The 25,337-nt window shown below is 41.7% G+C and overlaps 1 protein-coding gene across 1 annotated transcript in view; it reads right to left on the reverse strand.

The window, feature by feature from the left end:
* RGS17 (regulator of G protein signaling 17) overlaps positions 1-25,337 on the reverse strand; it is an 89,577-nt gene that overhangs the window by 20,461 nt on the left and 43,779 nt on the right. The window contains exon 2 of the mRNA XM_045844208.1: positions 10,401-10,544. Within this exon, the coding sequence (XP_045700164.1) occupies positions 10,401-10,519 (119 nt within the window). The 5' untranslated portion in view covers positions 10,520-10,544. The remainder of the gene's footprint in view (positions 1-10,400; positions 10,545-25,337) is intronic.

A 25,337-nucleotide genomic window follows, 5' to 3' on the forward strand; every position in this document is an offset into this window, starting at 1 on the left:
GAAATAAAGACTTAACACCTTGCCGTTGTTATAAACCACTTCCTCAAACATCACCTACCACTTCTTCCTCACTACTGTCCTAAAAGGCGAGCAGGGATTTGTTACTGATCCTTCCCGTTTTATTGGCGAGGAAACCGCCACCGAGGTTGACTTACACAATGCCCACAACTAACCCGCGTCACAGTTAGTTAGCGTCGGCATCCACTGATTGCTCTTAAATGTTTGGAAAGCGTAAGCCCATCACAATCCGGTGGAGGAGGTGCAGGTGCCCCTCCATCAGCACTGCGGCTGTGGGAGTCACTGCCCAGGCGTCTGAATGTGCAACAGATACAGGACAGGGGGAACTTCTCCAGTCCCTGGAGCTGAGATTACCGGGCAGGAGTGGTTACAGAAAGTTTGGACAGCAAAGGCTGGAAGAGGAAGAGAACAGGTGATAGCCCTCGTGACCGCAGAGCAGGCGGCGGCGCCGGGACCAGGAGCCGCCCTGGGAAGGACCACCGGCTCCCATCCGCAGAGAGAGCTTTGTTCGGGACGGGGGAGTGTGGGAGGGAGCAGAGCATCCTGCATCGCTTAGAAAAGACCACACAGCGCAGAAAAGAAGGAACCGGAAGGCGGGGCAGCGCACACGCACCGTCCACAATTCCAGTCATAGCAAAACACACGTCAGTCAAACTTGTGACTCGAACCTCTCCTCTTTCATGTGTACATTTTGGTGAAACTTGGTTTTGAATGGAAACTGTGGGAATAAGAATGGTGGTTGGAAAATGTATTACAACACTTGTTTAAAAAAGAAGCATTACCCCTATAAATACTCCACCTTCTTTTTATCATAGGTATCATGTGTCTTAAAACAAGTATTTCGTTTGGCTTAAGCTTTTATTTCATAAACTTGAACCTCTCCAAGTTAAATGACCCGCTATTAAAAATCTGTCCACTAGATGGCTATGTTGCCTTTATAAATACAATAAAACCAGAAAAAAAAATTCTGGGAGTAGTTCCCCAGTTAGGGATGTGTGACAGGCTCACACGTAGTTCTCTCCCTCTCTTTTTCCGTTTCTTCCCCTCTCTCTACAAAGTAAATAAATAAAATCTTTAAAAGAATCTCTTTGTACACATTTGGAGTTTTGATAATTACATGTTTTTAAGGCACTTGAAAAGTCATTCAATTAAATCAAACTCGAAGATGATAAATTTAATCTTGAGAGGTATGCATAATTACACCCACTTCCCTTTTTGGTATTTAGAAAGTGTTCCGGATACTCCCCGGCCCCAAGTGATTTGATTTAGAAATACTTCAGTGTTTTTTTCCTTAGGCAGATATAATCCTATTAGCGTTGTAGTTATTCTTTCCAATAATAAATTGTTTTGAACTCTAATGTCTGTTGCTGGGTACTATGGAACTTAGGTCATATATTTTAAAAGCAAATTAATTTGAAAAAGTTTTTAACTGCCAACAGACAGAAAATATTTTTTTTAACTTAAAATGTTTTAAAAGATCCATTTCAATTCCAGTTTGGGTTGCATGTTTTTTTTTTTTTTTTTTACTTTTTATTGACTTAATTGGGGTGATATTGGTTAATAAAATTATGTACATCATCCGTATACTGCGTTGTGTTCACCACCCCAAGTCAGGTTTCCTTCCATCACCGTTTATCCCCAGTGCCTTCTCCTGCCTCCCCACACCCCCTGCCCTCTGGTAATCACCATACAGTCCTCTGTGTCTACGGCTTTTTTTCCCTTAATCCCTTTACTTTTTTTTTTTTCCCCCCAGCCTGCAACTCCCTCCCCTCTGACAGCTGTCAGTCCATTCTCTTATCTATGAGTCTGTTTCTACTTTGTTTATTGGTCTATTTTGTGCATTAGACTGAAATCACATGGCACTTGTCTATCTTCGACTGGCTTATTACACTTAGCATAATGCTCTCCAGGTTATATGTAAATGTTGATTTCTTTTTTGATGCCAAGAAACTGAAGACAGATCTCTTCATCTTCTCCTACTCTCTCTTTGCTACCAATTTCCCTTTATATATGCTTCTGTTTGAAAAAATGGGCTTCAAAAATGTCTTTTTTCTATTAATATTATATTATTTCATTTTTACTTGAAACTCCAGGCCATGTATTTTAGGTCCATCGACACATAATTTGACTTAGAATGCAACTGCATTTAAGTTATTACACGGTTAAAATCTGGATCCACAATGTTTAGTTAAATAACTAAAGCTTCTTACTTGACATAAACAGGTTTTTTCCCCCCTTAAGACTCAGAGACTTACAGGACTGAATATTTAGATGCACTTCATATTACACACATCATCAGAGTCTTCTACTTCAGTTCTCAGGTTGATTGAAATTCTATTTTAAGCTCTTCCTTCAACCCACTGCAATTTTCCCTGTAAGTCATAATTAAGTTAGTGGATGCTTTTGTGGGAAAGCAAATATCTGGGAAGTGAAAAGGCCAAGTGACTCCTATTTAGTTAGTGGATACTATTATTAAAATGGCGTGGGGTCATCCAAGTCTCTAAATGCGTCAGTGTGGTGGGAGCTCCAGCTTCCGGCTTTCGTTAACGCGTGTCCCTGTCCGAAGAACCAGCGTGAACAGTTGGACCTGCAGGAGTTGGCACGAGGAAAAACATCCGTCAGATGCTGGAGCCCCTCCTCCATTCAGCCATGCAGTCCTCCTCTGGCATTTTCCAGTTACCGTGTGTGTGGATGTGTACGGGCTTGAAGGCAAAGACCCTGGGGAACGTAACCCCAGTAAACAGTGCACGTACAGCACTCTGGGGACCCTATGGCTGTGTGGTGCCTGCTCTACACCTGTGCTGGTTGGTTAATGTGTGAGCCGGGGAGAAAGGGCCGGGGCACAGGATGCAGACACGGGTTCCGTTACATGAACGGACAACATGTAAATAGCACACGCTAAGCACACAGTGGTCAAATTCTACCAAGTCTGGTAATTCCCTTTCAATCTCAGACTTATAAGGGGGGTCAGAAATAATGCCGATCAATACAGGATTATTCAGGGGCCCCCACAATGTACTGAACCCTAAACTAACTGGCTGATATATGTTGTTAATCACAGCTTACAGGTGAAGAAACTGAGGCTGGGAGAGGTTGACAGTTACATATTATGAAACTGGAATGCGTCCAGGTCTAATCTCAGTGCCATGCTTCTCCCCTCCCCCATGCTGCCTTTTGAAAATATAGGCTTTACGTGAGGAAACGTGTTATTAGGATTTGTGTGTAATCTTTAAGCATGGCAAGACTACATCTATTTAGAATGGATCACGTGGAACTATTATTTCACTATGTCATGGAATTGGTTGATTAAAGAGGTTCAGACTTTTATATGATCTATATTGCTTTACATAAGGAGTAGCAATAGGAGAAACTTGCTGTCTACTTAAGAACCCACGTTCCTGGACATGAGATATATTTTCATATATAGTATGTTGATAGCTTAAATAAAGATGTGAATTTTACAGCACCAGAAAATACAATATTTATAAAACCAATTAAGCAGAATTATTAAAAATCAGCTCCCTATTCAATAGAAGTGGATTTTATCCTCTCACTGACAAAAAGCAGGTAGTTCTTGAGTGGTGTCCTGAAATAACAGGTTTATTTTTATAGGCCCACCACGCTCACACCAGGAAAGAAAGAAAGTACGCTAGGCCTGAGACAAATAGTGCAGATTTTGATGAGAGGGACACAAATGAAGTGCCAGTGCTTATTGCCATCAGATAGTACAATTGTGACATCGTATAGGTAGGGTAGGGGTAGCATAATGTCATAACCTCATTTTTTACTTCATTATTGATCCGGAGAGACGGGGGGAAATTCTTAAATACTGTCCACATAGCTAATAAATTTGGCCTGGATTTGGAAGGGCTGGATTTAATATTGTTTTAGAAATGGAATACTTTGCTTTGATTAGGTCAAGAAGGGAACACCAACGTCCCTCAAATTGAACCTTCGCCCCCAAAAGGTCAGGCTGCCTCTGAAATTTTGAAGAGGGAAACTCATTTCCTCTTTTGGTATTTTTCTCTCTTAAGTCTTCCTCCTGGTCCCCATGAAGGAGAAGCTTGACCCTCACACGGTTCATGGGCAACCCCCCAGGTGGGCGGATGACAAGAGGTTGTACACTTCTCATGCACTCGACCTTCCTGGTGTATTTGCGATTCTGGTTGGTCCCGTCTTGGTGGAACTGGACCCTGATGTCATGCTCGTGTCACCTCTCGGACTGTGTCTCCTCTGCGCTCTGCGTTAGCAGCGCTCCCTCCCCGCCCCCCGAATATTGCTGGTTCCTGAGGCTTCAGTCCAGCCCTCCACTCCGGGCCATCCTTCTCCCCCACTCTAGGCTGCACACCGACGGCTCCCTCATTGCTATAGATCACCGAAACGTGTTCGGTGAGTTTCAAATGCACCTCCACAACTCACTCTTGGGTACACCCGACAGAGCGAGGTCAGCTCACCCATCTCACGCTGCACAACCTCCTAGTCTAGTGTTTTCACGTCGGATGGAACTGCCATCAACCTGGCCACTGGAGCAGCAATGTGGGTTATCCTTCCATTTTCTTCCGTATCTACTGCAAATTCTTGACGGTACACCTTAAGTTTTTCTTGAATTTGTAATCTCTCCATTCCTCTTATTGCCATACACACACACAACACACACACACACACACACACATACACATGAATGGGCATAATATGTTCATCTATTGTTTTGCTTTCTTCGCCTCTATCTTTCTATTGCTGACCTAAACACTGCAATGTGACACTCAGAAAAATAGGCGTTTACAGTAAACACGGTCAAGAAGAGTAGCAGTGGTCTTCCTTCCACGGAAAATGGTCAAGGAGTTCTACTTGTAGCAGCTTGCCAATAACTAGCACCCTGGTCACATGCACCACGGACTTGGCCGAGGCAACTTGATACGAAGTTCTTCTCGAGGCTGGCCTGGGGAGTGGCACCCAATGATCAGGCACGGAGACTCTGGGGAAAGCTAATGGAACACAACAGGAAGGGGCAGAAGTAAATTGTAATGAATGCATTGATAAATGCATGACATCTCGAAGGCCTGTCGTCCTAATGTCCACTTTTTGGTGTTGTGTATATGGTCTGGGACACCTGGGTTCACTGTGGTCCATGGCTTTGATCGTGTGAGTTGTAGAAACTAGTAAGGAAGTGTATCTAGGCAATGGTGAAATGGAATTGCAAAATAACTTTGGCTGTGTAAGTTATAGAAGCCATGGAGGAAATTTATCTATGCCATGTGAGACAGTGTCAAAACTGTAGAATTCTTTGCATGTAGGACGGTCTGGTTACAAGTCCTTTGGAAGTCCTCTGCAGCTACCCTACACTCCCACGTGAGATGGACGGACCGGTCTCTGAGGAAGGGAGGTAAGGGAAGGGACCCTGTGCTCACTGGTGCCTCAGATGAAATGATTCATCTCGCCTCTCGAGCAGATTTATTTCCAGAGGGCGGTTTCTTTACCATGGAGCAGACATGGATTTGTTTTTCCTTTCAAAAAATATCCTTTGGCTTTTAAAGCATGCATCTTAGTGTTTCCATTGGCAGAGAGCTGAAGTGTGACAGCGTCAGAGGATAAAATAGGACATTATTTTTGCAGTTTTGAATTATAGAGGCTGTGGTGATTGTTAAAAATGGAGGGGGAGGGGGCAACTGGAAGCATGTTTACGAAGTGCTGAACATTTCCCCAGTCAGAGCTCTCCATGGTCTGGGCACTCTGGCAACCAGTGTGTTCAACAGGGACACGAGTTTAGCTGTCACAGGGACGATTCACTGAATTCGGTCTGTGACCAGTTTCTCCTGAGAAGAATGAAGGGTGTGTGAGTTGAGCCAGATATTGTAGGCAAGACACACTGGTGCGTGAGAATGTCACTTCAGCCTGAAAAGTGGTACCTGATGCAATGCTTGAAGAGTTCAGAAAATAAGAAGCTTTGGAAATGGTTCGTATCAAATTTGGAAAAGAAACGTTTGGAAATGTCACCTTAGAGTGGGCCAAACGAGGGACTGGACGATCAGGGAATTGCGCTTTTGTCCCACTTCTATCACGGATGGCAAGGCGACAGGAGGCAGGAGGCAAGCCCTCAGTCTCCTCTGTGAAATCAGAGGAGCATTTTCCAAAGAGTTTTTTAGCGGGGGTATTATTTTCCCTCCAAACAACAGCTTACAGGTAAGGCTAATATGTAAAATAGCTGCAGACAGAACAATTCCCTTGGAAACTGCAGGAGGGGGGCTGGGGCCATGGTCAGCCCCACGTGGGCCCTGCGCTCCCCCAGAGCCCTCCCCTGACCACCAGGAAGCAGCACAAGAAGTCCGTGGGAACGTTTTGGAGAGACGGTAGCTGGAGTCTCTTGAATTATAGCTTTGTATGACTGAACATGGAAATCTGTCTTGCTTGATAGGACATCAGCAGGAGCAAGGAGGAATTAAAAGAAGGATGGAGAAGGACCTACTGTAGACTTTATTTGAAAAAACAAAATCTCCTGAGCTATTTGAAAAAAAAAAGTGTATGATGTTTATTTGAAAAAAAAATAGTGTGGGTTATTTTAATATAACCTCTGATGGAAATTAGCTTCCAGCTCAAAGTGGATTTGGAAAGCGCCACCTTGCATCTCGTTTTTTGAGGCGCCTCTTTCTGCGAGCGCACAGCAGTTTCTAATTTGCAAGACAGGCGCACGCCTGTCACCTCACCCCCGACTGTCTGAATGACCTCCCGGACTCACGCTGTCCTGGCGATGGCAGTGCCGTGAGGAGCCCGGACTCACGCTGTCCTGGCGATGGCAGTGCCGTGAGGAGCCCGCACACCCTTCAGAGGTTTCCTTTTCATGAAGAAAGGGCAGAGGGGTTTAGCTGCCCGAAGAGTGAGGTCATTTTGCTTGCATCCTGATAAAAGAGGAACATGAGGTTCTGACGGTGGCGACCTTGAACCTCAGGAACAGCTTGGTCTCACGTATACAATACAACTTGCAAATGTACAGACTTCCTCTTAGGGCCGAGACCCAGGCCTCCACGACTGATTTAGGTAACACAGACGGAATGGTCTGAACCTCATTCTCATTTTCTCTTGAAATGGAGGCTGTGGGGGCAACAGGAGGTGGAGAGAGACTGACATGGGGAAGGAAGTAGCTTTTCGACAGGGGCAGAGGACTGATCCGCTTCATTAGCCATTGTGAACGCAACCCAAACTTTTTAGATTTGTGAAAAAAAACTGTGGAAATAGTAGTTATGTACTTACTCTCTGTACCACCCCCCCAAAAATAAAGCATAGTGATAATTTTATGAAGAAAGGGGTAAATTTAACTAGGAGAGGAGCTGAGGATGACATTTGAATGAGAAACGCAAACTTGAGGGAAATGCTGTATTGTTTAAAAAAACCCTTAACGTGTGAAGCTAGATGGAAGTCTTCGTATTTATTACTAGATACAGAAATATATTTTCTAGCACTCTTATTTCCTAAAAAGGAGGTAAAATCTACATGACAACTGCTGCTATTTACAAATGACAGTTACTCATATTTTGATTTCTAACTTTTTCTGGTCCCTAAATTACATTTTTTTAGTGTTTCTTTTTGTTCTGCTCCTTTGACCTAGCCTGGAAAATTTGAAGAACATTTCTTTCTTTTTTTTTCCCCCCTCACTCTAATAAGCCTTTACAAGTTTTTTCCCCCCTACACTCAAAGTACAAAAATAATATTTTTAAAATGCATGTGTAAAGGACATTTCATCTGCAGTGAGATAACATCCATTGTTCGAGACAGTTTAACTTTCATTTTTTCATCAGTTTACAGTAGGAATTACCTCTCACATATTATGTATAGAAGACCTGCAAGTTTATAGATTGTGCATTTTATAGCCTAACTCAGGCATCCATGACTCACTGCTAACACACGCAGTTCTCGACAATGATACACCAGAACTAACTGAACGCCCATCTAACGCACCCTGAGTTTGGGGTCCAAACACGTATCATCTCAGAGGCATGCATTAATTTAATGCAGTTTCCAAAAGCTGTTCTAGATCCACAGCCTGTGTTCTGTGACAATCTAATAATGCTCGTGAGCTCATGGGAAATATTTTGTTATTTAACGTTCGCGTTTAATATTAATAAAAGCAAGTCTTGCTAAATACCTGTTTGACAGCAAATGAACCTTCAGTACTCTATCTGCTTTGATGTTTTAATCCTGAAACAATTCAGAATTAAAGGTGGCAGGTAAATAAAACCACATACAGGTCACTGGAATGTGGCGTGATGCAAATGAGAAATAGAAGTATAATTCTCAGCACTGAGTATCGATGTATTTGCGATGACTTATACAGAATTTAAATAAAAATGGCTTTCCGTTCCAACACATTTTTTGTATTACAACCACGAGCTAATATTAAACATACATTATTTCAAACCAGCTCCTCTTTAAAGAGATTCTATTCTTCCAATATGAAATGTTTAATAGCCCAGTGAGCTCTTATTAAATGCATACTTAAATGTGTCAGGTCTCTCAGCTCATATGTGTTTTATTTAATGTTCACAGAAACCTTATGAGGCAGGGATTCTATTGCTGTCATGTGACAGATGAGGAAGCTGAGGACATCTTGTAAGTCCTCAGATGGCCAAGCAGACAGTTACGGAGGAGGAGGAGATTTGAACCCAGGCAGTTCCACTTTAGACCCGCCCTGTTCCATGACGTCTCATGTGCACCATGCGGTAATCCACGGTATTTCATGGGTCAAGCCCAGAGCTCCATAATCACTTTAGGAGTGATTCAGAAGAAAAACCTGCATGATTTTTACTGAAATATGTCCCTCCTTTAGAACTCTTATTTCTTCCATCTGAAATAGTTCAGTCTTAAGAATGAAAGAAAAGAAATTATATACTTTCCCCAAACAAAGTATCATCATATGGGAAGCACTTTTGGTATTTACAGAAACTGCTTTAAATCTTGCAACTGCTGTTTTTTCTGGAAATCAAGTTTTCCAGATGCTCAGAGTTTGTTCAACACCAAGTTCACCACTGTACTGTGACACATTTCATCTTCTATTTTGGCCACAAGGACAGAACATCTTGCCACCATATCATAACAATAAACTTAATGGACGTCGGGAACTTGTAGAGATCATACAAGTATTTGAGGCTTTCTTTAGGGTTTTGAAATAGGTTGGGGAGATCAAGAAAACCACTGCTAACCCAGAAGATCCACTTGTGAATTGGGTCTTAAAGGATTCCAAAACTTAGGGTTGTATGAAAAATTCCAGTAATCTGACATCCCCTTGAGAAATCTCATCTGCATATACCTTCGGGCTCTGGGTCTTACTGCTTTTATTTCTTTCTTTTTAATTGATTGATTTTAGGTGGGGTAGGGGGGTGGGGAGGGAGGGAGGGAGAGAGAGAGGGAGAGAGGGAGAAAGAGAGAGAGAGAGAGAGAGAGAGAGAGAGAGAGAGAGACTGATTTGTGGTTCCACTTATTTATTCATTCCTTGTTTGATCCTTGTATGTGCCCTGACCAGAGATTGAACCTGAAGCCTTGGAGTATCAGGGTGATGCTCTAACCAACCTAGCTACCTGGCCAGGGTATTTATTGCTTTTTTTTTTTTATCTGAAAGCACTTTGAAATTTTGGAACCGGAGCAGGTTTTCCAAAGTGCCTGAATCACGGACGTTGAGCACTACACGGGACCTGCAGAACCAGCTTGTGTAACTTTTCATCCTTCTGCAATCAAGGAAGCCAAAACGCAGACGTTACAGCTTTAATGCCACCGAGCCTGTCAGTGATAAAATCGCCCTGGAAAGCAGATGCTCCAGCTCCAAGTTCAGAGTTTTTAATTAACTGACTTGGCCTTCAGACCCATCGTAGCCCCTGGCCTTTAGATCTGTCAACATGAGTCTGTGGCACTGCTGTCCATGCCTTTGTCATCTCTCTCGTGGCTGAGATTGCCCTCCTGGCTCCTGGTTGTCTGACTCTGAGACTGAAGAGCAAGGCCCTGTGAGATAGCACAGAACTAAAACTCAACAGTGAGAGCTACACACGGCACTGCTAGATACTACCTTAGCGTTCTTGCACCTCCTGTAACATTGGAGAATGTGGCTTATTGTTAAACAAATACATAATCTTATTGTTACCTGTACCCTTAAGAAGCATGGGCAAAAGAAAACATGTTATGAAATAATTGTTCATTCTTTACTATCAGTTTAAATGTGGGCTCTGAGGAAATATACGTCGCATATGGAAACGTTTGCATTAAGTCCATGATGTTCTCCAATAATTCCTACTTTTAAAGGAAGAAAAAGATGGATTGCAAAATTCGCGTGGCCCTCAGCGCGCATGCTCACTCTGGTTGTTACCGAGCTCGGGACGGTTCTGACAGGTAACAGGACGTACCAGGAGCAGCTGCAGCAACAGCACCAACAGAAGCAGCACGTGTTGTTGGGCCTCTGGTTTCCAGGCGCCTGGGGCACGGCGGGCGTTCCTTCATTTTGCGGCTGCTGCCTTTTTCGCATTTCAGCTGCGTGAGTACTGGATTGGCTGCAAGAAGAGAGAACACGTGTTGTAAGGCATGAACAAAGGTCACAGTAAAGATAAGTCGCCTGTCCTGAAAGGAAGCAAAATTTGACTACAGGGTGGGGGCAGGAAGGTGGTTTAGAAAAGGGGAAAACACACAGGCCTCGGCACAGTCAGATGAAAAATTGTCCAGGACAGCTTTTAGCAGGGTATCCTAAAAACTTTGGGGACAACCTTCGATCATTATCTGCTACATAAAATGTCAGTAGCAAGCTTGTCACATAATCAAGATCAGTTGGCAAGGTAAATATCATGGGTGGAGTTTTATTTTTAACTTCCTCCCTAACTCAAGAAAGACTGCGTCTGCCTCTCTGGAGGAACACCTTCAAGTGGTTAGGGGGGTGTGCCCTTCCCGCTTCCTCCCTGCGGTCTGCAGCGAGGTGAGGTCAACGGAGCTTCAGAAGCCAGCGTGGCGAGGCTGTTAACTGATGCCATTGTGAGGAAGATCAAGAGTGTTTTCGGTGCTCTCTCACCTTTCCGTAAAAATACTCAACCTCCTTTTTCTCCAGGGGCCTAATCTCGATCACATCGGCAAAATGCCTGATTCTCCGAGACACAACCTTGCTGCAAAGGCGTTGTCGCCTCCTTGGCCCCCACCACCCCGACTCATGTAGAGAATCGTGAAAAGAGACAAGAGACCCAGTCCCGGAGAATTACGTTGGTGGAATTTGTATTACATCTCACGGCAGATAGGAACACCGCTGGGATACAGGACGGCCCGCCTGTCATCTTACAGATCGGACCGAGTGAGCTGCTTTCTGTTTGTAAGCCCAAGCCTAAGGACTTGGCTGAGGATGAAAAATAAAGTTTTGTTTTAGTAGAGTAATATCACATTTAGCATGACGTTTCTGAAAAAGGAATGAATTCTGCTGAGTGGTGTTTTTTCAAAAATATGCAATGTATGTAAATCATGTACATGCATGGTCATATGTGTAGCTGAGACCGGTGCATATTAAAAATGTCAAATACGTCAGGTTGTTTTGGCATTGCGAGCTTTAAAAATTAAATTTTTAGTTCTGAATACAATGATAGATACTTTTAAAAAATACCATGTTCTTGAAAACAAGACAAGCATCTCTTTGGACCAGAAACAAACCAGAAAACCACAGCGGTCAGTACATGGAGGCTAACGTCACAGGCACTTTGTAACTCAGGTGTGGGAACGGCAAGGTGCAGAGGTCCCGTACTCCAGCCGGACATACAACGCTCCGCTGCGAGTGGTGGGAGACCAGGCCCAGGCACCTGCGTAAAACCGGGGGCTGTGTGCTTCCGCTGCTCGTGACAGGACGCTGGGAGAACTGTGGGCACCACTCAGTTGCACCCAGCTACAGGAGGGACAGGACTCAGGGAATGCCATCCAGGCCTGACCTCGGCCAAGCAGCCCACAGGTTCAGTGTCGTGGGTCAGAGATGTCAGCACCACTGCTGGCTGGAGGAAACCCTGGGGTGCTCACGGAAGAGCTGCTGTGGGACTGAGGGAATCGAGGGACTGACTACAGGGACCAGTGAAAAGCGGTACATTAGGAAGAGTGAGTGAGAGTGGGAATATACCACTCACTCCACAGGCTGCCTGAAAGCAAAAAATCCAAACAACACTGAAAAACAGAGACCCAACTCAACAACCAGGAAAGGAATACCCTCCTGCTAAAATGCAAAAAAATTGAAAAACAAAAACAAAAACAGAATCATCTAAAATTAGTTTAATAAGCATATTAAACTAATGTAAACAATGTGATAAAAAACTGTGAGAACATTTGTCATATTCATATTAGAGAGCAAGGAGTTACAAAAACAAATACAGGCAAATATGAAACAAGAATAGAGAGAATGAAAAACAGACATGTAAAAACAAAAACACAGCCGTTAAAAAATTCAGATGGAATAATATCTTCCCAAAGAAATCCCAAAGAGAATGAGCGATGGTGCCAAAGAACTGTGCCCAGAATTCAGCAAAAACATAGAAAAATAAAGGAGACAAGTACAACAGTGACATTGAAAGGCTTCAATATACGTCTGATAAGATTTTCATCACAAGGAGAGAATTAACTAACAGATTACCAAAGAAGTATTATTTTCAAGAAGCTGGCTGAGAACTTTCCAGAACTGCAGGTAAACAAAACAAAACAAAGGCTCACATTAAAAGAGCACGTGACATGCTGCACACTATTAATAAAATAAAAATGAAAGTAGATCCACACTTAGATGCATTATAATAAAACCACAGAACTCCGAAGTAGCACGTACTGACAGTCGCCTTCATGGGCAATATTAGAGGCCAGAGACAATGGGTGCAGGACGCACGTTTTCCACGTGCTGAGGGAGAAAAACTGTCACCTACGTTTTTATGTGTAGCTAAACACTAATTCAAGAGTGAAGATGATTTATGACATATAAACTGAATTTATCATGCAAATCCTTGCTGAAATCAACTTCTGCCAAAAGAAAACAAATTCAGCGGGAAGGAGTGGAATATAAGAGATGTTTGAACTGAAATTGATAAAATATACTATACTCAATTTTTGAGCAGCTGAAATACAACTCCATATTTCTCTGTTTAGAAATAGTCTGGAAATAAATCTGACTACATACATTGGGAAAATAAGAGAGTTGCCCTGTCCCTCCACTGACACCGTTTTTGTTTACAATACAACATCCCCAGGTTGTTAAATCCGAATCATTTCTTTTTTTTATTTTAATCATTGTTCAAGTACAGTTTTCTCCCTTTTACTCCCAATCCAGCCCACTCACCCAACCCTCCCCTCTTCCCTCCCATTACCACCCTCCCCCTAGTTTTTGTTCACGTGTCCTTTAAATTTGTTCCTGTAAACACTTCCCATTGTCCCCTGAAATTCCCTCTTCTCTCCCCTGTGGTCACTGTCAGCCTGTCCTCTATTTCAGTGTCTTTGGTTATATTTTGCTTGTTTCTTTGTTTTGCTGTTTAGGTTCCTGTACAAGGTGAGATCATATGGTATTTGTCTTTCACTGCCTGGCTTGTTTCGCTTAGCATAATGCTTTCCAGCTCCATCCATGATGTTGCAAAGGGTAGGAGCTCCTTCTTTCTTTCTTTCTGCTGCATAGAATTCCATTGTGTAAATGTACCATAGTTTTTTTTTTCATTTCATCATAATCGCCTGAGCCTATCAGCATTTGACACAGGGATCATTCTGCCCTCTTTGAATCACTTTCTTCCCTTGCCTTCTGGGGTTACCTGGTTGCTTCCAATCTTACTAGTCACTTCTCAGTCCATTTTGGTAATTCCTTTTTATCTTCTTCACTTCCAAATTTTGGATGGCCACAGTACCCTGTCCTGAGAAATCCATCCTCTGTCATGTGTGTATTTAACTCATTGAGATTTTTACTGGGTCTACCAGTTTTCTGTTCAAAATTCTCAAATTTACAGTCCCATAAAGAGGGTATTTTTCTGAATTTGGGACCCATATATTTAACTACCTCCTTGACATCTCCATTTGGTTTTCTCAACTTGGCATCGCAAACATAATGTGCACTGATCTGACTCTCTTATCCCACCCCTCCCCGCTACCAAAGCAGTTCCTCCCAGTTTTCCCACTTTCTGTAAGTGAAAAGTCTCATCTTTCTAACCATTCAGACCAAAAGAAATTTGGAGTCACCCTCAACTTCTCTGTTTCACTCAGGTCCCCCATCGGCGGAGCAGCAAATCTCTCTTAACTGGCCTCCTCCACGTGTCTTCTACCGCGACCCTTCAACCCTTCCTCTTCGTAGGTCATTCATTCAAGTGAATCTTTTTAAAGAGATGATTTCAGCAAAAGAAAAAAATCTTCTGCCCGGTTTCTTCCCATTTCACTCAAAGTGAAAGCCACGGAGTTTGCCATGTGGTCCTTTGTCACTTGTCTGATGCACGTTCTTTTCTCTCCTCCTTACTCTGTTTAACCAAAGTGGCCTCTCGGTTGCCTCCCCCCTGGAACATCATATGTCAGGGCATTTGCACTTCCCGTTGCACACTCAGGGCTGGACTCCTTTACATCTTCGCTCACAGGTTACATTCTCAGTGAAACCTTCCCTGCTACCTTATTTAAAATTGCAACTCCCTCACTCCATCTCCAGCATGACCTATTGCCTTTTGTGGTTTAATTTGCCTTCATACTACCAATCATCATTGGTTATGCCATAAGTTTTATGCATTTGTGTGTCTAGCCAACTAGAAATTAAGTTCCATGGAGGTAAACATTTTTGCCTATTTTTTCTTCGGAAACATACACACAAAGTAGCTTTATACCAAGTGTCCTGATCTGTATCACAAAAATTTGCAGAAAGATTCAAAAGCTTTCTTGAGAACTAAATACCTTAATTTCCTTACTGTTAAAATATTTAATTTGGAAAAATTCAGAGGGAAATGCCATCTGGGGTATCAGTTTATTCAGGGAATCTCTAGGATGCTTTGGGTTGAAATCACTGTAAAGGTGTCCAAATATCATTTGAAACATTTGCAAAAACTTTCACTGTCTGCTTAGTCTTTTGGCTTTTCCAAAATTGACAATCTCACTACACAACCATCTTGGCCATTAGAAAGATGTAGGTACCAGCTTGTACTTCTTAATCCCTTCAGCTTTCACCCAACCTCCCACCACCCCTCCCACATGGTTTGTTCTCAGAATCATCTCGAAAATTATGTAAGTGTCTAACCACTATGCTGTACACCTCAAATTAATATAAACTAATATTGAATGTCAACTGTAATGGATACATTTTTTAAAAAGATATAGGAACATTCTTTTTCTTCCACAGTAAGAAATATAAAACAATTATTCTTATATTTGTGTTACAATATAACACGATGTTACTCAGCTGCGAGAGAGAAGGAAGTCTTGTCCTTGGTGACAGTACGAATGCACTTGAGGCCATTGGGCTAAGTGAGATAAAGCAGACAGAGGAAGACAAATCCTGTCTAATACCCCCACTTGTGTGGGGGACCGAAAAGAGCAGAACTAGCAGAAACAGAGGAGAGGGGTAGTTCCCAGGGGCTGGGGGTTGGGAAAAATGGGGAAGATGCTAGTGTAAGGGTACAAACTTGCAGTTAGAAGATGAGTAAGTTCTGGAGGTCTAAGGCACAGCATTGCAGTTATCATCAATAATACTGTATTATACATTTCAAAGTAGCTAAAGAACTAGATCTGAAATATTCTCGTCACAAAAAAAAGAAACCATAAATATGTGACATGGGGAAGGTGTTAGCTAAATTACAGTGGTAATCATTTCACAATATATAAATGTATTAAACCAATGCATTGTATACCTTAAGCTTATGTAATGTTATATGTTAACTATATCTTTATATCAAAAATATCTTTACAGTTGGAGTAATGAACAGAATAAAACGAGCTAAAATAAAAAATATATATATAGCCCTGGCTGGTGTGGCTCAGTTGGTTGGAGCATCGTCCCATAACTGCAAGATTGTGGGTTCAATTCCCAGTCACAGCACATACCTAGATTGCTGGTTGGGTCCCTGATCTGGACACATATGATCCCCAGTCCAGGAGCTTATGGGAGGCAACCAAACAATGTTTCTCTTTCACATCAATGTTTCTCTCTCTCCCTACCTCTCTCCCTTTCTCCCTCTTTTTAATGAACAAATAAATAAATAAAGATAAATATAAGGACATGAACTTGGTTCTAAAGAAACTGCATTAGACTGGGATGAGAGAAACATGGTTAACAGGAGCACATGAAAAATTCTTGGTAACTTAGTGGACAATAAATTCAGTAATAGTCAACAGTTCAATGTAAACAAAATGTTAATGGAAACTTTGGAATGCATTGTTAGAAGCATGTATTTTTTTCTAAAAAGGGCTGGTGACAGGTCTTGTCTGGACTGATTAAATGGCTACATTCAACTCTGGTCAGCACCATTGAAGGAAGAAGTTGAAATGTGTTCAGAAGACTGGGAGGAGAAATGTTGAAAATATTTTAAAAATCTCCTAAGAATACTACTGTTAGAACAAAGGTGTTAGCTTTAGAGAAGACCCCGACAATCAGAATAATAATTGCTAATATTCAAAGTGATGTGATCTGAAAAAGAATGTAGGTCTGTTCTGTAAGAGTCTAAATGTTAGACGATGGATTGATGAGTAGGAGCCACCGAGAGATTCTTGCTTCCACGTACGGAAGGTTTGTCTGATACTCAGATGAGACCATAATTTACCTGTGAGATTAGCATCAAGCCAAACACTCTTGGGCATTCAGGCTCAGACTAGACAACACTTTGGAAGAGGTTGGCTTAGGCTGGCCTCAAGTCTATGTGGGTGGTTAGACCGAGCAATCCTCTCTTAGTTCTGAGGTTCTTGGCTTTGACAGGGGCTGCCCAAGCCACCTGTTCTCTCTTCAAACTACATCTGGGGAAGGAGACGGGCAACCTCTGTTTTTTAAAAATCAGTTTCTACACTGCTGTGGATTATATTGTTAATTCTTGGGCACCGACTAATATTATTCTTCATTTGTTTTGTTTATACATTGTTTCCCAATAGGATTGTAAAGTTCTTAATGCGAAGGAGAAAACTATCTTATATATTGGTTTTCCTTAACACAGCAGTGTATTCTGTCAATAACAGATGCACAATGAGTGTTGTCTATTGAATATGAAAGATTCCTTTGCTTATTAAAAATATCTATTTTCCCAAGGCAGAGATCTCTACACTTTAATACAATTCTTACAGCTCTAAGGCACACTGTCAAATTTGAACAGTGCTACTTTTCCCAAAGTATCCCAGATGGAGGATGGGGATAAACTCACAGCCAGGAAGCTTAGAGAATGAAAGTTCTGGAATGTGTAAACACTCACATTTTATCTTAAAAATCCACATAAAATTTGCCTGGTGTTTTGATACGGTAATACATAAATATAAGAATAACTGTTTTCTATTTTCTTATTTTGGAAGAAATGTTACTATACCTTTCATTTTTTTAAATTTGTCTATTTTAGTTGATATTCAATATTATATGTGTGTGTGTATGTATGTAATATATATTGCATATATTGCATATATTGCATTGACAGGGCAGCCCCTGTCAATATGTATGCAATATATACACACACATATATATATTAGTTTCAGCTTATAGCATAAAGATTAGACATTCATAGAATTTTCAAAGTGATCCTGAGAACAAACTGATGGTTGCCAGATGGGAGGGGACTTGGGGGGCTAGGTGAGAAAGGTGAAGGGATTAAGAAGTACAAATCAGTACCTACGTCTTTCTTAATGGTCAAGCTGCTGGTATAGTGAGATTATCAATTTTGGAAAATCAGCTGAATTGGGAAATAACTGACTTTGCACACCAAAATTAGTGATTTCTCATTTTACTCTTGGATTTGGTTTGGTTTTAGAACTCCAACTTACAAATATACAAATGGCAACCTCCTCCGAGCTGCACCACGGTGCGGTGATTAAATGAGCTCTGCGGTCAGGCAGTCCTGCCTCTGCTGACAACTGTGGGGCCTTGGGTTAGTCCCTTACCCTGTTTGTGTCCCAGTTTCCTCATCTGCAGATAATCATTGATAATAATAGAACACATCAGTACATCATTACTACTGTGAATGTTAAATGAACATGTAACAGTACTCAGAACAAGACTTTGTACATATATATAGTAAGCACTCAATAATGACAGCTCTCAAGGTAAAACTGGATCGAGTTGTTCACAGCGTTGTGAAAAAGGTGTCGTGGTACAATGTTTTCAGGCTAAGATGTGGAAGATTTCCATCAGGGTCTTTTTGCTGAGAGATCATTTTACTTCTTAGTGGGTGGGGCTTCATTTGCATTGGGTGGAATCTTCTTATCTCAGGGATCTACACAAAGGCTTCCTCAGTGAAGAAAGAAGGGGAATGGTTTGCTTTTTCATTTCACCACGAACACTGTAATTTTTATCACATGTAAATCAGCGGAGTCTCTAGTGACTCATAGTACCCACAACCAGGTCCTTCTGCAACAAACTTCATTATAATTGTGGCCATCTTGTCATGTTTAGTGAGAGCATTCAGTTTTGCCATAGAGTTGTTGATTCAGTGTGTAGCCCCTCAAAAGGTATTTGCTAAATAAGCTGAATCTGTGAGGCCTTCTTTAGCACCGGAGTGGACAAGGAAACAATTCATCATGTACAGATCTTCATTCCTAGATGTGACGTGTTTTCCCTGCGGAGGAAAACAACTCACTCCTCAATTTCAATTGTCGGATACCCACCCGGCTTCGCAGATGTCTACGCAGTGGAGCAAGCTTTCCACGTCACTCTTTGGCTCGTGGTGTATTTTTCTAAAAAGCGTTGTCTACAAACCAGCTCTTGCTGTTTTTTTTTTCTTGGATATGGGTGGGTATTTTTTAGCGTGCTATTTTCAAAATTGTGATACAATAGTCCTCCTTATCTGCAGTTTCATTTTCCACAGTTTCAGTTACATGGGGTCAACCATGGTCTGAAAACATTACATTGAGAATTCCAGAAATATACGATCCATTAGTTTTAAATTGTGTGCCATTCTGAGTATTAGACTTCATCTCATCATGCAGGCACTGCATCATCTCACACCATCACAAGAAGGCAGAGTACAGTGCAAGAAGATATTCTGAAAGAGAGCTAGACAACCACACTCTTATTTTAGCCTATTATTATAATTGTTCTATTTTATTATTTGTCATTAATCTCTTACCATGCCTCACTTACAATTAAATTTTATCACAGGTATGTGTAGGGGAAAACTTAGTATACCTAGGGTTTGAGGCTATCCACAATTTCAGACTTTGGCTGGGGATCTCAGAACACATCCTCTGTAGATAAGGGGGTCTAACTGTAGTACCCCATTCAATGTTCATCTTGCTTACCATCCCCTGTCTTCCATCCTCTGCTTTGCCAAAAATAGATGCATTCCTCTCAGTGCTACACAGTATTGTGCACTGATCATTTTAAATTGTAATTTGCATACTAGCCTGCTTAAATGACTGGACTCTGGCATCTTAGAGAATCGAGTCTGTCCTTTTGGGATCCCCAGCACCTGGTGGAGGTACTTTCTGCAGGCAGTCTTTGCCAGCCTGTGGGAAGGTACCTGGCACTACCCCACCTTCTGTGACCTGTCATTCCTATTGTTTTATAGCTGTGTTGTATGTGTTTTTCCTACAAGACTTTTGAGTTCTCCTATGCACCCCAATGTTAATAGCAGCACAATTTACAACTAGCCAAGTGCTGGAAGCAACCTAAATGCTCATCAGTAAATGAGTGGGTCAAAAAACTGTGGCACATTTACACAATGGACTACTACACAGCAGAAGAAAGAAGGAGCTCCTACCCTTCGAGACAGCATGGATGGATCTGGAGAGTATTGTGCTAAGTGAAATAAGCTAGGTGGTGAAAGACCAATACCATATGATCTCACCTAGAAGTGGAACCTAGTGAACAAAACAAACGAGTGAGCAAAATAGAACCAGAGACATGGAAATAAAGAACAAACTGACAGTGACCGGAGTGGAGGGGAGAGGGCGATAATAGGGGGAAGAAGGAGAAGGGCCATCAAGAAACACACATAAAGGACGCACGGACAAAGCCAAAGGGGGGAAGGATTGAGGGTGGCAGGTGGGGGTGGGTGGGGTAGGGGAAAGTGGTGGCGGGAAAATAGAGACAAATGGAGACAACTATTCTTAAATAACAATAAAAAATGCAAAAAAGAATAATGTCTGAGAACAGAACAACAACAAAAATGACCGTGAACCCTTTAAGCGCAGAGGCCAAGGTGCCCATTGTAGCAGTCTTGGTACACGTGGAAGAGTAATTATGTGGCTCCATTAAGCTCCCACCAAGAAGTGGCACTTTGTGAGATGCAGCAAGTATCTCACTCTACAGACAGCCATGCCTCTGCTTTGCTCAGAGGAAAAGAGTTCATTTAATGAGGAGAAATGTCTCTCATAAAGTGTATCCCTTTGTTTTTCTTCTGAAAATGGTAGTATCTACTAACCTTTTAGCACTTTGGAATTTAACGCCAACTGGCATTTATTTGATTGTACACATACATTAATAATTAGTTATTTCTATTTCAGTGTCATTGAATGAATGTGGTTTAAGGTGCCGTATTTCCAGGAACTGCATCCCAGGAAGAAGCCTGGGGACCAGTGAGCTCAGTCAGTATGTGGTAAATGAGTGAAACAAGAGGAATGGAAGGCTTCCCCCAGCACAGGTTTTCTCCCCGGCTCCAGCTTTGCACAAATGAAGGGGAAGGTCAATCAATTACTTAGCAAGTTGAGAAAGAAGACCAAAACAGATAAAGCAGAGCTTTTAAAAATCCAATTTTTACCTGACTGATTCAGGCTTTGCTTTAGTCTAGAAAGGCTGCATTCACTTAGGGTAAATGCTTTGGAAATCGGACCAAAAATACATTACAGTAAGAGCAATCTTTGTCATGGACACGGTATGGTGACCACGAGAATCCTTCACATGGCCCTAATGCTTTCTTTGGAACATTCTAGAAGATGCCACTGAGTAACACAGAGTCCCACGTGTTTACTTGGGGAACCAATGACTGCACTTCCATGCAAGTGACACGTTCATTTTCAGATTCATCAAGCGGCTTCTCAGAGAGCAGACGTGCTCATTATTTCAATTCGCATACAGATAAACAAGTTAATATAAGGAAAGAAATGAAGATTTAAAATAGGAAAGGAAACAAATTAATAGAGAAGACAAAGCTACAATATTTGAAAAAGGGTGGGCCAGAGAGACTGCTGCTCCTAACGGTAATTATTTATACACGTGTTTAAGACCATTTCACAAACAGGGGTAATGGCTGTGGAGATTTAATAGAGAAAAATGTTTATGTGAACACTTCAAATGGGAATAAAGAGATTAATGCTATCTGAAAGCATCCCCAGAAGGAGTTAAAACACAAAATACATCCCATTTATGTTTGCGTTTCTCCTAATGTCCCCATATGCTATTTAAATCTTCTTCTACCTCGAAGGCAACGTAGGTCACTTCTCACTCGCTCCCGCCCTTCGTAGTACTTTCTCCATTGAAGACAATCTTCATTTCACGTCACCCTCGTCTTAGACGTACTCCGCCTCCGCATGAGTACATTACCTGTTGTTTCCAAAGCTACATGCTACATTCTCTATGTTTTGTCTTACACTAGTAGACATCTAAAAAAGAACATTTAAAGACACATCAAGTAACCAAAAAACTTCAAGAAAGCCTGTGTTCTACCCAAGGTAAACATGTTTTGAAGTGGATGTATGGTCATGTTTCCCTAGAGCCCTTTATTACGGCTGTTTAATCAAATTTACTACTTCCTTTTGATCTGCCTTTAACATAAATCTTTTCGGCAAACTGGCCCCATGTTATAAAGTTAATAGCAGCTCAATCTTCTTCCTTTTTTTCATAGACACCTCACACTCCAGGCAGCACACCAGTGATTCAGTGAATTCAATCAGCGCTCTGCGCTCGCACAGCAAAATGTTTCTACTCATTCCAGGAACAGCGGGCAGTAGCTCTCAGGCCACAGGTGACAATGCTCCACCGAGAAGCCCCGATACAGGTACTCACAACGGCTCACCAAGCACTATCCGAAATACAGACACAGAAGCTAATAAGTAAAATGGCAGGGTTTTTTTGGGGGGGGTGGGGGACTGTGCTGGGGAAGCATAATTATTTTCCACCCTTATGTATTCATGGAATAAACCTGGTAATATACGAAACCCTTTTGGGTTTTTTTTTTCCACAAAGAGTAACTCTTGGGGGGGAAGTGGATATTGGCAGTAATATCCAGGACATAATCAAGAAAAACAGGCATGACAGATATCCACTCAAAGTTCTAGAGTTGTTGTGACATATGAAATGATAACTTTCTCGATACACAGATGAATATATATACAAGTATACATATATGTATAACACTGTATAGATGGCGTATATTATATACTTATATATATGTGTGTGTATATATAAAATATATAGAGAGAGACTAAACCATGATGAGCACACAGTAAGTACTCAATTACCATTAGCTATTCACATGGTCACCATAATTCCTACTTCATCTATGACAGTTTCTCATCTCACTAATCCTCTGGATTCACCACACTGTTGATGGGGTACGACCAGAGTTTGTTTTGTTTTTTAAATTTCCAATCAGCCAGAGAGCAACACTTTAAATATGATAAAAATAAACAATAACATGAAATGAGCCCATGGAATATACAAGACCCAATTAGTTTTTACTGTTGGGTTTAATAGGCATAAAATTATCATCAAATTGCTGTAAACATTTCTAGCCACTTAGTCTCAGTTTCATTACTTACTTGTCGTGGACCAATCATGGATGTCCGGACAATCAGCACATAGATCACGTGTGATCACACACTGAGTAGCAACGTTCTGATACTTACTGTCTACACTGAATGTCAGAGCTACATTGCTAGGGAAAATATACTCTAATATAGTAGTTGAGAACTGAAATTATAGCTCGACCTCTTACTCTTGGGGCAAGTTACCTAACCATTGTAAGCCCTAGCTCATGCAATTATACAATGAAGATAATAGCATTACCTAATTCACCAGTATGTGTAAAGACTTAAGGAAAAGATCCTTGCAATAAGCACAGTGCTGGGTACATGGCAAGCTCTCAATTTATGTTAACTATACTTATTTTTATGCTTTTGTCCTTTCTGTGTAAGTATTTTGAAGATACGGAACTATAGAATTATTTGTATCTTCAGCATCTGAGGTACAAATAATTAACCACTCAGTTAATACTGATGATACTGATTTGTCACGTATAGACAGAAATATTAGTATACACGGGAGTGTGGAAAAGTATAAGCAATTCACATACTGTTGGATAAATGCCTAACATCGCTCTATCCCACCTATTTTATAGACCATTAAAATATTTCTTTTAAAGATTTTATTTATTTTATTTTTAGAGAGGGAAGGGAGGGAGAAAGAGAGAGAGAGAGAGACATCAATGTGCGGTTGCTGGGGGTTGTGGCCTGCAACCCAGGCATGTGCCCTGACTGGGAATCGAACCTGCGATGCTTTGGTTCGCAGCCCGCGCTCAATCCACTGAGCTATGCCAGCCAGGGCAGACCATTAAAATATTAAAAAATAAAATGAACTGCAGTTATAGGTCTCAGCAGAAGTTGGCCTCAAAAGAAAGGCTTCCGACACTATGTTACTTGGTTAGGGAGAAAAAGATCTTATCATTTAATAGAAGTGGGATGCAGATAATTAAAACAATTTTTCCTGTAAATGACTGTTTTTTAGAGCAGTTTTGGTTTACACTAGAATCGAGAGGCAGGTACAGGGATTTCCCATACAACCCCTGCTCACCCATGCATAGCATCCCCCAGTATCAACGCCATCACCAGAACGGCACATTCTTACCAGGAATGAATCTACACTGACCATCGTACCCAAAGTCCACACTTTATCTGAGGGTCCCTTCTTGGTGTGTGCACATCCTGTGGGCGTGGACAAATGTGAATGACATATACCCATCACTAGAATATCCTGAGAGTATATTCACTGCCCTGAAAACTCTGTGTGCTCTGCCTACTCACTCCCTATCCCCTCCTCCACCGGCAACCACACATCTTTGGTCTCCACAGTTTCGCTTTTTCCAGAATGTCCTACAGTTAGAATTGTACAGTATGTAGCCTTTTCAGATCAGCTTCCTCCACTTAGTGACACACATTTAAGGTTTGTCTATGTCTTTTCATGGCTTCATAGCTCTTTTTGTTTTTGTTTTTTTTAGAGTAGAATAATAGTTCATTGTCTGGATGTACTACAGTTTATTTATCTATTTACCTAATGAAGGATATCTTGGTTGCTTCCAAATTTTAGCAATTATGAATAAAGCTACTATAAACATCGTGTGCAGGTTTTTGCATTGATATGTCTTCAAGTTCTTTGAGTAAATACCAAGAGCACGACATATGCTTCTGTGGTAAGAGTATGTTTAGTTTTGTTAGAAGCTGCCAAACTGTCTTTCAAAGTGGTTGTGCCATTTTACATTCAAGCAGAAAATTTTTGTTGTTGTTGAGTACTTGTACATAATTCTCATGCATGTAAACCTATGAGGTAAATATTGTCATTTTTTTCTATATAAGGGAACTGAAGCTAGAGATTAATTACCAGCTACTAGTGAATGCCTAGTGCAGATTTAAACTTAAGATGGCCTATGTCTAATCTGGAATCCTTCTTTCTCTGTGGATAGGTTCTAAGCAATGTGGTCTAGCACAGATTTCTAGGGCAAAGTCCTGATAAAACTCAAGAAGTGATAATAACCTGCTGTAAGAACCCACATGAAAACCTCTGTGTAGGTGATGGGTGTTGGGAACTGCCCTGCCTGGTTTCAGAAGCCGTAACCCCCACCAAGGCTAAGGCTGAGGGAATGACCTTGGACCATAAGCCACCAAGGAGACAAAAGCTTATCTCTCTGGCAGGAGCGCCACTTCTGCTCCTTTTACTTCATCCATAACTGGCCGCCAATGCTTGGTCGGTTAGCCAATGACAGGTAAGAGTCCCCAAGGGGGGAATGACCTCAGACAGGCACGATCACATGGGAGGCCCCCAAGGAAGGACTTTGGGGGCTACAGCAAAAGGGGGTGATGGACCTCCACCCCTCAGCTTTGACAAAACCTAAGTCCTCACTGTCTTCGAGAAAATCTCCTAATCTCTTGGCTGCCTTACTTCCCCTGCTCCACCTGAGCCTGAAACAATGACAGAGGGTGGTGCAGCCCTGTGCTAG

The sequence above is a fragment of the Phyllostomus hastatus genome, unplaced genomic scaffold (assembly GCF_019186645.2).
Source record: "Phyllostomus hastatus isolate PE091 unplaced genomic scaffold, TTU_PhHast_1.1 phas_contig_40, whole genome shotgun sequence".
Classification (NCBI taxonomy): domain Eukaryota; kingdom Metazoa; phylum Chordata; class Mammalia; order Chiroptera; family Phyllostomidae; genus Phyllostomus; species Phyllostomus hastatus.